This window comes from Octopus bimaculoides, chromosome 6 (assembly GCF_001194135.2).
Source record: "Octopus bimaculoides isolate UCB-OBI-ISO-001 chromosome 6, ASM119413v2, whole genome shotgun sequence".
In the NCBI taxonomy this organism is placed as follows: Eukaryota; Metazoa; Mollusca; class Cephalopoda; order Octopoda; family Octopodidae; genus Octopus; species Octopus bimaculoides.
The window spans coordinates 90080934-90093202 of record NC_068986.1 but is presented as its reverse complement, the minus strand read 5'-3'; the positions used below and the strand labels follow the sequence as shown (position 1 = coordinate 90093202).

The window sequence follows — 12269 nt, the reverse complement described above, 5'->3', positions numbered from 1 at the left end:
GACAACTGATGCTGGTGTGTTTACGTCTCCGTAACTTAGTGGTTCAGTAAAAAGAGACAGATAGAATGAGTACTAGGCCTACAAAGAATAAGTCCTGGGGTCGATTTTCTCGACTAAAGGTGGTACACCAGCATGGCCGCAGCCAAATAACTGAAACAAGTAAAAGAGTAAGTAACCACCATCACCACATCTATGGTAATTTTAACATCCACTTTTCTATGCTTGCATGACTCAGATGACATTCTTTGAGACAGATGCTTTTTCCCGTTATTAACCTTCACTTGTTTCCAAGCAAGACAATACCCCACTCCTCCGGGTCTTCAAACATAAACAGAACAACAGAAGGGCTTGTTTCCATGGAAGATTGCAAACAAATGTCATCACTTGTATGATGGAGACACCCGTCCACACCTATATAAAAAGGAATTAAAGGTAATGCTATGCCACTTCATAATAATCCCTATTATTATTATTACAGATATTTTATATATATATATATATATATATCCATCCATACTAGCATAGCAAGTGGATGTTAAATGATGGTATACACACACAAAAACACATATATATATTATCATCTGTGCTGGTACCACATAAAAAGCACCCAGTACACTCTGTAAAGTGGTTGGCATTAAGAACATCCAGCCAATGGAGCCTGAGCAGCCCCCAGTCTAACAGGCTCTGGCCAAACTGTCCAACCCATGCCAGCATGGAAAATGGACATTATATGATGATGATGATGATACACACACACAATGAGCTTCACTACACTTTGGTTTGCTTGAGGCTATATTAGAAGACTTACCTGTGGTACCATGCAGTGGAACTTAACCCAAAGCCATATAGTCGGGAGGTGAACCTCTTCACTACACAACCATGCCTGCACCCATTTTTTAAATTTAATTTTATATAAAAATCCAACATATATAAAAAAATAAGAATTATAATCATTTAAAGACAAAATTTAATACAAAAATCATTTACAAGGAAAGGTAATTGATAAAGAAAACGCTTTACTCACTTGAAGCGTTTGTAGAAATTGTCAAGACACTGTGGTCGATTATAAACAGCAAGAATAATAATGATAGCAGCAGAGGACACTTCGGTGAGTTGAGTTCCATGAAATACTAAAAATAAACCAAGACCTTGTATAATCCAACAGAGAATTTTTTTAGATCGGATATCAGTGACTGGTCCAAATCGATAGGATAAAAAGAATGAGAGTACACCAGTTACTGTGAGGTAAACTAGAAGAGAAATCCAGTACTCTTTGGTCAACAGGAACACATTCTGGTAAAACCAATGAAATGTGTAAAGCATTCCAGATACTCCAGACAGAAGAAAAGCAGCTGTAACGACTTTCTACAATAGAAATAACATCATAAGTGTAAACAGGAGTGAGTGTACATGTGTGAGAGAGAGAGAGAGAGATAGAAAGATTAAGAAATAGAGCATGAGAAAGAAAAAGAGGGAAAGGGAGAGAAAGAAATTCACATGGATATCATCATCAGCATTTTAAATTCATTTTTCCTTCCTTTCATTGTTTGGACAGAGTTTATTGAGGAAGATTTTCTATGGCTGGATGCTCTTCCTGTCACCAAAAAACTGTAATATTTCCCTATGTTTTGACATATTTTCACAGAATATTGGAAATGAATGACATTCGTTTACAACAATCACATGATGTCAAGACAAGATATACGAACACACACACACACACAGTGGGCTTCTTTCAGTTTCTGTCAACCAAATCCATTACAAGGCATTGAAATTAGAGAAAACATGCCCAAAGTGCTTTGTAGTGAAACTGAACCTGAGACCACGAAGTTGGGAACCAAACTCCTTAACCACATAGTCACACCTGCACCTATATATTCAATTATATGTGAGCAAAATGTACATGGCAAAATCAATAAGGCTTTTTGACAACCAACTTAGGTGAGTGGGGGTATAGTAATTTGCATCCTATCACTGCTCCTACTATGCAATGTTCATGGCCAAATCACATTGTATTGAAATTGTGCATGTGCACAGTAGAGGTCTCTCAGATATCAGTTAAGCAGGTAGCAAACATTTCATTGTTATAGGAGAAATGAGAAACAGAAACAATGCTGGGATATTTTTAGGCAACATGTGTGAAAGGAAACAGATAATGAAGACAATATGTGCAGTGCCACTGTAGGTTAACACTGATCATTGCATATATAGGTTTGGGTAGGAATTTTTGAGTAAGACTTGCAGTTGTGCATGCACACAAGTCTCCTCATCTCCACATCACTTATGTGTATCCAAGAAAAAGGTAACTGATTTGGGTTGAAATAGCTTGGCATAAGTGTTGTTACAGAAGTTGCTGTCTGAATGTAAAGAGCTGGAACAAATGCTGTTAGATAGAATGCCAACAGTCTCTAACAGTTCCATCAACTTAATGTTCTGGACTGGTACCTTTTTTTTTTCTCTCTCAAACCCAAAAGAATGAAGGGCAAAGTTGACCATGTCAGAATTTGCACTCAAATACAGGGTCAGAACAAATACCTAGCCAGAGCTCTAACAACTGCCAATCTGCTGCCTTAGTCTTTACTGCATGGGAGCTGAATATACTCGGTTCCATGCAGGTGCACTCAAGATTAGGGAAGCAAGTTAACCTGTTTTTGACAGTGAAGTTCTTTCCAAAATTATTCACACTTCATATGATTTAGTATGCACATTTTATTTTTACTGGACACTGTAAGGTGGAGGCGCAATGGCCCAGTGGTTAGGGCAGCGGACTCATGGTCGTAGGATCGCGGTTTCGATTCCCAGACCGGGCGTTGTTGAGTGTTTATTGAGCAAAAACACCTAAAAGCTCCACGAGGCTCCGGCAGGGGATGGTGGCGAACCCTGCTGTACTCATTCCCCACAACTTTCTCTCGCTCTTACTTCCTGTTTCTGTTGTGCCTGTAATTCAAAGGGTCAGCCTTGTCACACTGTGCCACGCTGAATATCTCCAAGAACCGAGAACTACGTTAAGGGTACACGTGTCTGTGGAGTGCTCAGCCACTTGCACGTTAATTTCATGAGCAAGCTGTTCCATTGATCGGATCAACTGGAACCCTTGACGTCGTAAGCGATGGAATGCCAACCGAACCGGACAATGTAAAGCAGTTGCAAAAACTATTTGCATATGATTAATGCATTACATCATCAGCAAAAATTTAATCAGTGCATTGAGGGTTAAAGATTATAATCATGATGATTATCATTCATATAAACACAATAAATATTGACATGTTTCTACCAGCAGGCCTTACCTTTGAAATCATCCGACTAATGAGGAATAATATAATCAGCACAGAAAAAATAATTCCAAGTACAGTTCCCATCAGGTAATGAAATGAAGAATTCCTGTGAAAATGCAAGGAAGATTCAGAAAATAATCAGTGTCAATAATCAAACATAAGCAGAATATGTCCAGATGCTACTATACTATCCTATACCTGCCCCATACAGTTTTACATCTGTATCTCTACAAATTTGGATATATTCATACAGTTCTTGAAATATGTCTTCATTTTTTTTTTACTGGTTTCAGTCATTGTGTTGTGACCATGATGGAGCACCACTTCAAGCACATCGACAATTTCAGTAATTGTCATGCATTTACTTTATCACTCTCAGAAGGATGAGATTGAGATCTGAACTCAAAACAACCAAATACCATGATGTATAATGTCCAATAATGTATTAAACCTGCCACTACCAAATTGCAAAACCATTTCACCCATGTTAACATGGAAAATTAGATGTCAAATAGTTAAAAAAAAAAAAGAAGTTAAATATAGCTCATGATAGAAAGTAGTTATACATACTGACTCCAGTGGTCTGCATTGGCAAACATCAGGATTCCAAGTCCAAAAGTGATGACTAGCCATATTTCAATTCCTAAGACAATAGCAAAAGGAAAATAAAAATCCAATTAACAATAGGAACAATTTAATCAAAATACAAGGCTCCTTTACAAATGATAAAACATAACAAAAATGTGATATCTCTAATACTCTTTATCCTGTCCCAGAAATCCACATTTATTTTAAGATTAAGTATCATGATCCTGCTTAACAAGAGATGTGCACAGTTACCTGTATCATATCCAGATAGATATCTAATTAATAGATAAAATACAAATAACTCCGAAACCCCAATGTCATAAATTAGTAGCATTGTACTGAATGCCTTGTGATATTTCTTTTGACACTTAGTATACTGAGTTTAAATCGTGCAACCCTTTCGTTACCAAACCGCCCAAAGCCGCCCGAAAAAAATTTTGATTCATGTGACCAAGCCGCCCAAAACCGTAATCAGTATGCGTGCGCGCAACGACCAGATGTTGTTGCGTACTAGTACCGAAAGATCGCCCATCACGTAAAGCTATAGTAATAGCATGTAAATAATGGGTTGAAAACCCCTTTTGGATAGATAAAGTCAAAGGCTGCTCGTGCGCCAATATTCCAAAAAATAATTATTTCACGTTCCCTTGGAAGTTTAATTCTTGACAACAATATACACACACACATCTATATCTATCATGCATAGACAAGTATTTATTCATAGAGTTGTCTCCCCTAATACTTATCCTCGGCCAGAGTTTCAGCTCTTATTTACTCTACCTTCATGTTGGCACTCCGTCACTTACGACATCGAGGGTTCCAGTTGATCCGATCAACGGAACAGCCCGCTCGTGAAATTAACGTGCAAGTGGCCGAGCACTCCACAGACACGTGTACCCTTAACGTAGTTCTTGGGGATATTCAGCGTGACAAGGTTGACCCTTTGAATTACAGGCACAACAGAAACAGGAAGTAAGAGTGAGAGAAAGTTGTGGTGAAAGAGTACAGCAGGGTTCGCCACCATCCCCTGCCGGAGCCTCGTGGAGCTTTCAGGTGCTTTCGCTCAATAAACACTCACAACGCCCGGTCTGGGAATCAAAACCGCGAGTCCGCTGCCCTAACCACTGGGCCATTGCGCCTCCACCTCTACCTTCATATCTTTTACTAAACATGAAACAGATTTTGCTAGCTTCATTTCTTACACGTCCATATAAACCTACTACACCCAATGCTCATGACTCACCTACCTTGCACCACCACACTAACATATACTTTTTGTATAGTCTGCCTTTTGCTTTAAGACAGAAACTATTTGCTGTCAACAGAGACAACAATGTCTGCCTTTTGCTTTAAGACAGAAACTATTTGCTGTCAACAGAGACAACAATACCAAAAATGTTTCCACTTCTTTCTTATTCTACCAGAAATACACAGCACTAATTAGTTTCTGTTAGCTAAGTAACAGAAATTATCAACTATGTGTGGTAAGCTGGTTGCACAGTTCACAAACTTCGTTTCATAGCTGTTCCTACTGATCACTACAGCTGAGATTCATCATCATCACCATTAACACCACGATTACACTGTGAAACACAATCTTTGTCCTTGGGTAGTGAATTGTTCTTTCCTGATTGTTTGCTTCTAGCAAGTATGAAAAATAGCTAATATTTCCTTCACATTTTGCTTTTGTTACATTTATTCAAACTCCAAAGAATTCTCTCAATACATGATTATGATGCTCCTCCACTACTCCTGCTCATGATCAGAGATGCACATACTACCAGTCACTGAGGAACATGCTTAAGTGTTTAAGATCAAGCAACTGACAAGCAAATCTGTGGTATTGAGCAGAATGTTTGCTATAACGATATTTCTGCTTCAACCAGTCAGTGCTGAATCTGTTTGAAATGTAATGGAAAATAGGGCAGTTTCAAAACATTGATGTCCAAGTCACAAAAGCTAAGTTTGAAGGGAATAACAGTTATTTCCTTTGGTTTCTAGATAGAAGCAAATAAGAAAATAACACTTACGGACCAAAGACAAAAAAAATTTTTTTTTACAGTGTTATCATTTAACATCAGTCTTCCATACTTTGACTGAGGACTGGTGGACCAGGAGGCAATAACAGGCTCCAATCTGATTTGGCAGAGTTTCTACAGCTGGTTGACGTTAGGAAGGGCATCCAGCTGTAGAAACTCTGCCAAACCAGATTGGAGCCTGGGGTCGCCTCCTGGTCCACCAGTCCTCAGTCAAATCGTCCAACCCATGCTAGCATGGAAAGCGGACGTTAAATGACAACGACGACGATACTATCATGTGCTGAACAGTTTAACAGGATTTGATGATTTGGCATGGTTTCTACAGTTGGATGCCCTTCTTTGCAATTGAAATTCCTGTTGCTTGTTGGTTTCCCAGAGATCCTAAGGCACCTTCTTCTGTACTTATTAATTGAAGTGGCAACACAGAACTGTACATTCCCCAACTCCCTTTGAACATAGCAAACAAAGGTACTTCCTATATATGCAACTGAGATTGTGTGTTCCGATTCAAACTTGCACTTTGACCCATGTCATGTTAACTTTTAGATGGTAAGAAATGAATAGGCTGAGTTGGAACTTGTCCCAACTCTGTGTTCTGAGTTCAAATCCTACCAAGGTCAACTTAATCTTTCATCTGTCTGGAGTTGATAAGCACCAATCCATGGTAATGGATTTGGCAGAACTGTAAGAATATCAGACTGGATGCCTTGTGGTATTTGTTCATGTTCTTTGTGTTCTGAGTTCAACTCCTGCCACAGCCCATTTGGGTGGCAGACTTAACTCATCAGCTCTTTAATACCACCATTTGATACGTTGGGTATCTTTAACACATTTCACTCTTTTACAAGCATTTAGGCCAGGTCTCTGGTTTGAGGATAATTTCCTCCCTCTCTTCCACCAGTTTCAGAGGCCCTGTAAAGGTTCAACAGACCTACCTTTCTTCTTGACAAAAAGATAAAGACCATTCTTCCAGGTATGTTAATTTGTCTGCAACTCTTCAACAAATTTTGCACAGATCGTCATTCCTACACACACACACACACACATATATATGTAAATTAAATAAATATTATTACTGTTATTAATAGTAATAATAATGATAATAATAAAGTGGCTAGAAAGTTTACACCTTTACAGGTAAAATAGAAACTAAATTCAAATTCAACAGGGTATTTAAATAACACTTGCTACAAACAGAGTCATCGCTCCAAAAGCATCAATTACTGTTATAGTTATTGCATTGGCTGTGTGTATATTAATAGTGAGTAATGGAATGCTTATAAACTAAGTGTATATAGGAATGCCTATAAACTAAATATATATAGAACAAGCAACCATAACAAAGGCATTCTTTAGATTAACACATAACAACAGTCAAGTGGTTGATTCCTTGCTAAGAAATTGTAGTTGTCTCACTGATTCTAATAAAAATAAAATTAAAACAACTAAAAAAAGGAAATTTGAGGAAAAGTCAATACATTAATTAATGAAGGCTTGCTTGTCTCATTAGCCAAAAAGAAGGGTTAGAAATGTTAAAGTGTTTACACATACCTTTTGTTCTCAGTTGTACAGAAAAATCATTTGTTGTACTGATTCGCACACAAGTTGAATTAAAAGGAAGCAAAGAAATTTCTTTGTTTTGAAACAACTTGTTACGTATGATGTTGAAACTAAATGAAGAGGCACTTGCCTCCGTTTCCAAAGCATTATCACCATAACTCACAGAATAATCATCGTTGATATTCAATTTCAACTAAACATAAAAAAAAAAAGAAAAAAAGAAGGGAAAGAAACTCATCAGTTATATAACTTTTGAATATTTGAAACATTTATGTGATCTAAATACAGGAGATAATTGGTAACAGTTTCCATCAGATGAACACCATTATATTAAGGTGAGGAAGAAAAGAGTAAAATTCCCAGAAGATCTGAGGTAAGCAGAATGAAGAATCTTGCCAAAAGAAAGCAAAACTGCTGCATTGAAATATAATTTACAATGAGATGGAAAACTAACACCTGATCTTTGGACTGATCACCATCATCATTTAATGACTATTTTCCAAGCTGGTATGGTCTGGACGGCTTGATAGGAGCTGGTTACAGCTGGATACCCTTCCTAATACCAACCACTTTACAGAATGTACTGGGTGCTTTTAACATAGCACCAGTACTGGTGCTTTTTACACACATACACATGTATAATATATATGTACGTGTATATATATATATATGTGTGTATGTGTATATATTATATACACACACACACACATATATATAGATTCAGATGAATATGATACTTAAGTTTAGGCATCAGAATTTAGTATGGTATTATCCATACAGTTTCAAAATAAGGTGATTAAAATCAAAATGAGCAATAAGGATATCCAAAAGTAATGCAATATGATCATTTCATACGACTCCATTTAATTGAGCAATGTAAACATTACATCAAATATGAAATGTAGAGCAATTTTCAGCTGCACAAAGATATAGAAATTTAATGAAATTACATTTAAACAGAAGGACATATTTTTATAATTAAATCTAAACTCTCCAAGTAGAAAGGAGGAATTTAGCCAGACCATACAGGTTAGCCTGTATGGTCTAGCTAAGTCAAAATGGTTTTTGGTATTCCCGCTTTCTACTTGGAGAGCTTAGATTTAATAATAAAAATATGTCCTTCTGTTCAAATGTAATTTCATTAAATTTCTATATCTTTGCTGAAAAGACTCTGAAGCAGAATTGGAGAAGTTCCGGGTTTGTGATGTTGCTATTATTACCCCTGCTGGTTATTCACTATCTTTGTAACATTGAAAATGTGACGAATAAGATATCACTTATTTGAAAAAAAAAAGTTTAGTGACATAAAGGGCATCTGTCTGCATAACAATGCTTTGACAATAGTATGTTCATCTAATCTCTGCTACCATGGAAAAAAAACAGATGCAAAACTGAATGAATATATTTTCCTACAAAAAGACAAGCAAATGCAGAATAGCTGAGTATATTGGACATATCAAACAACTAATTCAAATCTAGTGCAAGAATTCATTGTAGAATAGAGAACAGCTGCTCATCTAAATATTAGAAATTAGGTAGCAGAACCCATAGCTAATTTTATCTACCATTCTATTTAGAGTTGTCCCTTTGACCCCCATGAAGCTACAGAAAGTGGAACTAAATAACTGACCTCTGAGAACTGTGACAAGTTGTAATTTCTGTCACTTTTGGAGACACGGAGACATAAGCTTAAAGCAAATGTTACCTCTGTTTGAACTTGTATTGGTATTCATCCAGGATGAGATGATCCAACTCCAACTACTGAATCTATCATGAATTTATCCACTCTTCTGAATCTGATTAAAATGCTATACTTATTTACTCTAATTTACAAAATCAGTACAGATTTTACAGGGAAAATTAACTTGCAATACACAAGTATTCTAGTAAAAAAGAAATTTTAAATCATCTGATTCACCGTTAACAATTTCTTAAATAAGCTTTACATTATTAGATATTATGTTCAGAGTATAGATCCTTTCTAGAACGTTCACCTTTCATTTCTTTGGGATATATAAACTAGGTCCAATGATATATAGCAGTCATTTAACTGGTAAACCAAATTGCTTTTCAAAAATTGATCTGTTCTCAATCAAAGGGAATCAATATTTATTATCATTATTTAGGTGAGTATTGTGGTATACAGTTGGTTGACCAACAGAATGCTAGTCTGTACTTATTTTGTAAAGTTTTACATCAGTTTTTCATGCTAGCATGGACTGGACAGGTTGTCACAGTATTATTATTTCTTATTGAGAGCTGCTGCTCCCATAGACTGGTGCTCAAACTGGGAGGAGTGGACAGTTACTGATAAGAAAAGACCTAAACAGTGATGACTCATCCAACCCATACCAGCATGGAAAGCAAATGTAAAATAATGATGATGATGGGACCTAAACACAGGTAAACTCTGATTTATGCAGTCATATTAATGAACATATTCCAGCCATGACATCTGGCCTTGTTTACAGTCAGAGTGTATCTAAAACTTCATTCAAAGTGTCCTATTGTTTAAGCTGGCAGAGTGAGATTTGAGGAAGGTGTAGCTGCTATTTCAAGTAGGACAAGCTATGACGCAGAAGTTCTCTCATTGGTTTGAAATATTGTGCATTATCTTCTTTGGTAATTACAGTTCTGAGCGTCAATCAGTCAGAATCTCTTTAGAGCCAATAAAATAACTACTGAATTGTCAGAAAAGAGGTGATAGCAAAGAAAATTAACTTACCATTGGTGACATCCAGAGTTTATAAATATTTCGCTTTTCTCCAGGATAACAAAATATCCAAGTCTTCCATGTTTCTAAATTGTCATTTTGGATGGAAATAAAAGGCTTTGTGGAGTCTATTACAGTACCTAGAATACAATGAGTAAGATTTGATAATTTTAATATACATTGTACATGCAATCTATATATCATCATCATCATTTTCACATCTACTTTTCCATGCTTGCATGGGTAATAATAAACTTTGATGAGGTTGAGTTTTCTATGGTCTGATACTCTCCCTGTAATCAAGCTTCACTTTCTAGGTATGCCATTTTTATGAATGGAGATATTTTGTCTACAATCAGAAAGCACCTGTCTAGACAAGGGGAATACACTGTTATGCATGCACACACATACACATATGATAATGGGTTTCTTCCAGTTTCTGCCCACTAAATTTCACTCACAAGGTATTGATCAGCCTACAGTAGGGGACCCCCAACTAACAGCATCCACACAAATCATCTGCAGCCCTGTGACAAGAAGATAATCAAGACCTTGAAAGCCTACTTCAGACATGAAATGCACGAGAAGATCATTGATGTTATGGAAGAAACTGAACGTGATATTTTTACCCAAGAAGTTGCAAAGTGGATCACCATTTTGGATGCCATGTACATGTTAAGCATAGCTTGGAAGAAAGTCTCTAGCCAGACAATCATTGTTGGATCAAAGCTGGTTTTGTTTTGGCTGAAGAATCAAATGGAACAATAGATGTTAACGAAGATTTGATCCTGCCTTCACTGCCTACTGGACTGACCAAAAAGCAATTCGAGAACTGGTTGTCTGTAGATGATGGTGCTGTTGTTGCCCCAGAGATCATCACTGAAGAAGAAAATCTAGACAAGATCATTCATGACATTTGGTAATCTCAGAAGGAAACCAAAGGAGATCAAGATGGCAATTCTAACATTGATGTTGATAAAGGGTTCTAGAGCCTCCAACACAAGCTGAAATGAGACACTATCTACCTCGATAAGAAAGTTGCCTTGGAAGTTTTGATTTCAGTGATATGAATCTTTTTAGAACTCTTAAGGGAAAAATCAATGCAGAGTTGCGAACAAAATGTCCAGCAAAGCAAACAGCACTTGACAAATTTTTCATTCAATGACATTGTTTATGTTTTTATTCATGTATTCACATATGTATGTATTTTAATAAATACACATGTTTAATCAATCAGCGAATTTTGTTCCCTCTGTTAATAAATCCTTTGTTTAATAAATCCAAAATAGGCAGTCCCAAGATGGATTTGTAAAGTGGGGTCTCCTGTAGAAGCTACTCCAGTACATCATGAAGAAGCTATAGAGAATATTTTATGTTGAGTTTTTAGATTTAGTTGAGATTCATTATTTTCATATCACGTGCTATTTTTCCAGGATCCTCTTTCATTTGACCAAGATATTTAAAATTTTTGTTGCATTTCTGATGTCTAAGGATGGATGCTTATGCATATGAGTTCTTTTTCAACTGTAATTCTGGAGAAGTGGGGAAGCAAATTTACCTTATCCTGTCTTACTAATTTTGCCCCGCTTAAATTTGTCTTTTATATGCTTAAAGAGAACAGTGATAATTTTCTGAAATAGCGTTCTGAATATGTTATAGTTTTTACTGCATTTAGAAGTCTTTACTTGGCTAATATAGTTTTGGCAAGGTAGTGAATATTTGTAAAAAAAATATAACTTTTTCAAAGACAAAAAATGCAGTAAATATTACTCGTTGTGCAACACCTACCCTTACTGGAAACAGGAAAAGCAGACTTTCGGAAATAGCTGTTTGTTTCCCCGTTTTTGTCGGGATTTTCCTCCTTTTTTTTTTTTTTTTCGCGCATTATTTTAAAAGAAGAATTCTAAAAATTTCTGTCATTTTATCTTATTCTACTTTCTGAAACATTTGTAACTCACATTAAAAGAAAAAAAATCATACCCAACTCTTCCCTCCTTCATTGAACTTTTCACAAAAGTCAAACACCCACAAGTGGATGTGTGAAAAGCGAAATTTAAAGAATTTGAAAAGTGTATCAATAAAGCGACACTT

At 36.3% G+C, this 12269-nt stretch overlaps 1 protein-coding gene across 3 annotated transcripts in view; it reads right to left on the bottom strand.

Moving 5' to 3' along the window:
- Positions 1-12269, bottom strand: part of LOC106869792 (nuclear envelope integral membrane protein) — a 31904-nt gene that overhangs the window by 16495 nt on the left and 3140 nt on the right. For all 3 annotated transcript variants that reach the window (XM_052968945.1, XM_052968946.1, XM_014915653.2), the window contains exons 2-6: positions 10191-10318; positions 7457-7658; positions 3849-3921; positions 3291-3384; positions 1025-1365 (exon numbers count right to left, since the gene is read on the bottom strand). In XM_052968945.1, the coding sequence (XP_052824905.1) occupies positions 1025-1365; positions 3291-3384; positions 3849-3921; positions 7457-7658; positions 10191-10202 (722 nt within the window). In that variant the 5' untranslated portion in view covers positions 10203-10318. The remainder of the gene's footprint in view (positions 1-1024; positions 1366-3290; positions 3385-3848; positions 3922-7456; positions 7659-10190; positions 10319-12269) is intronic.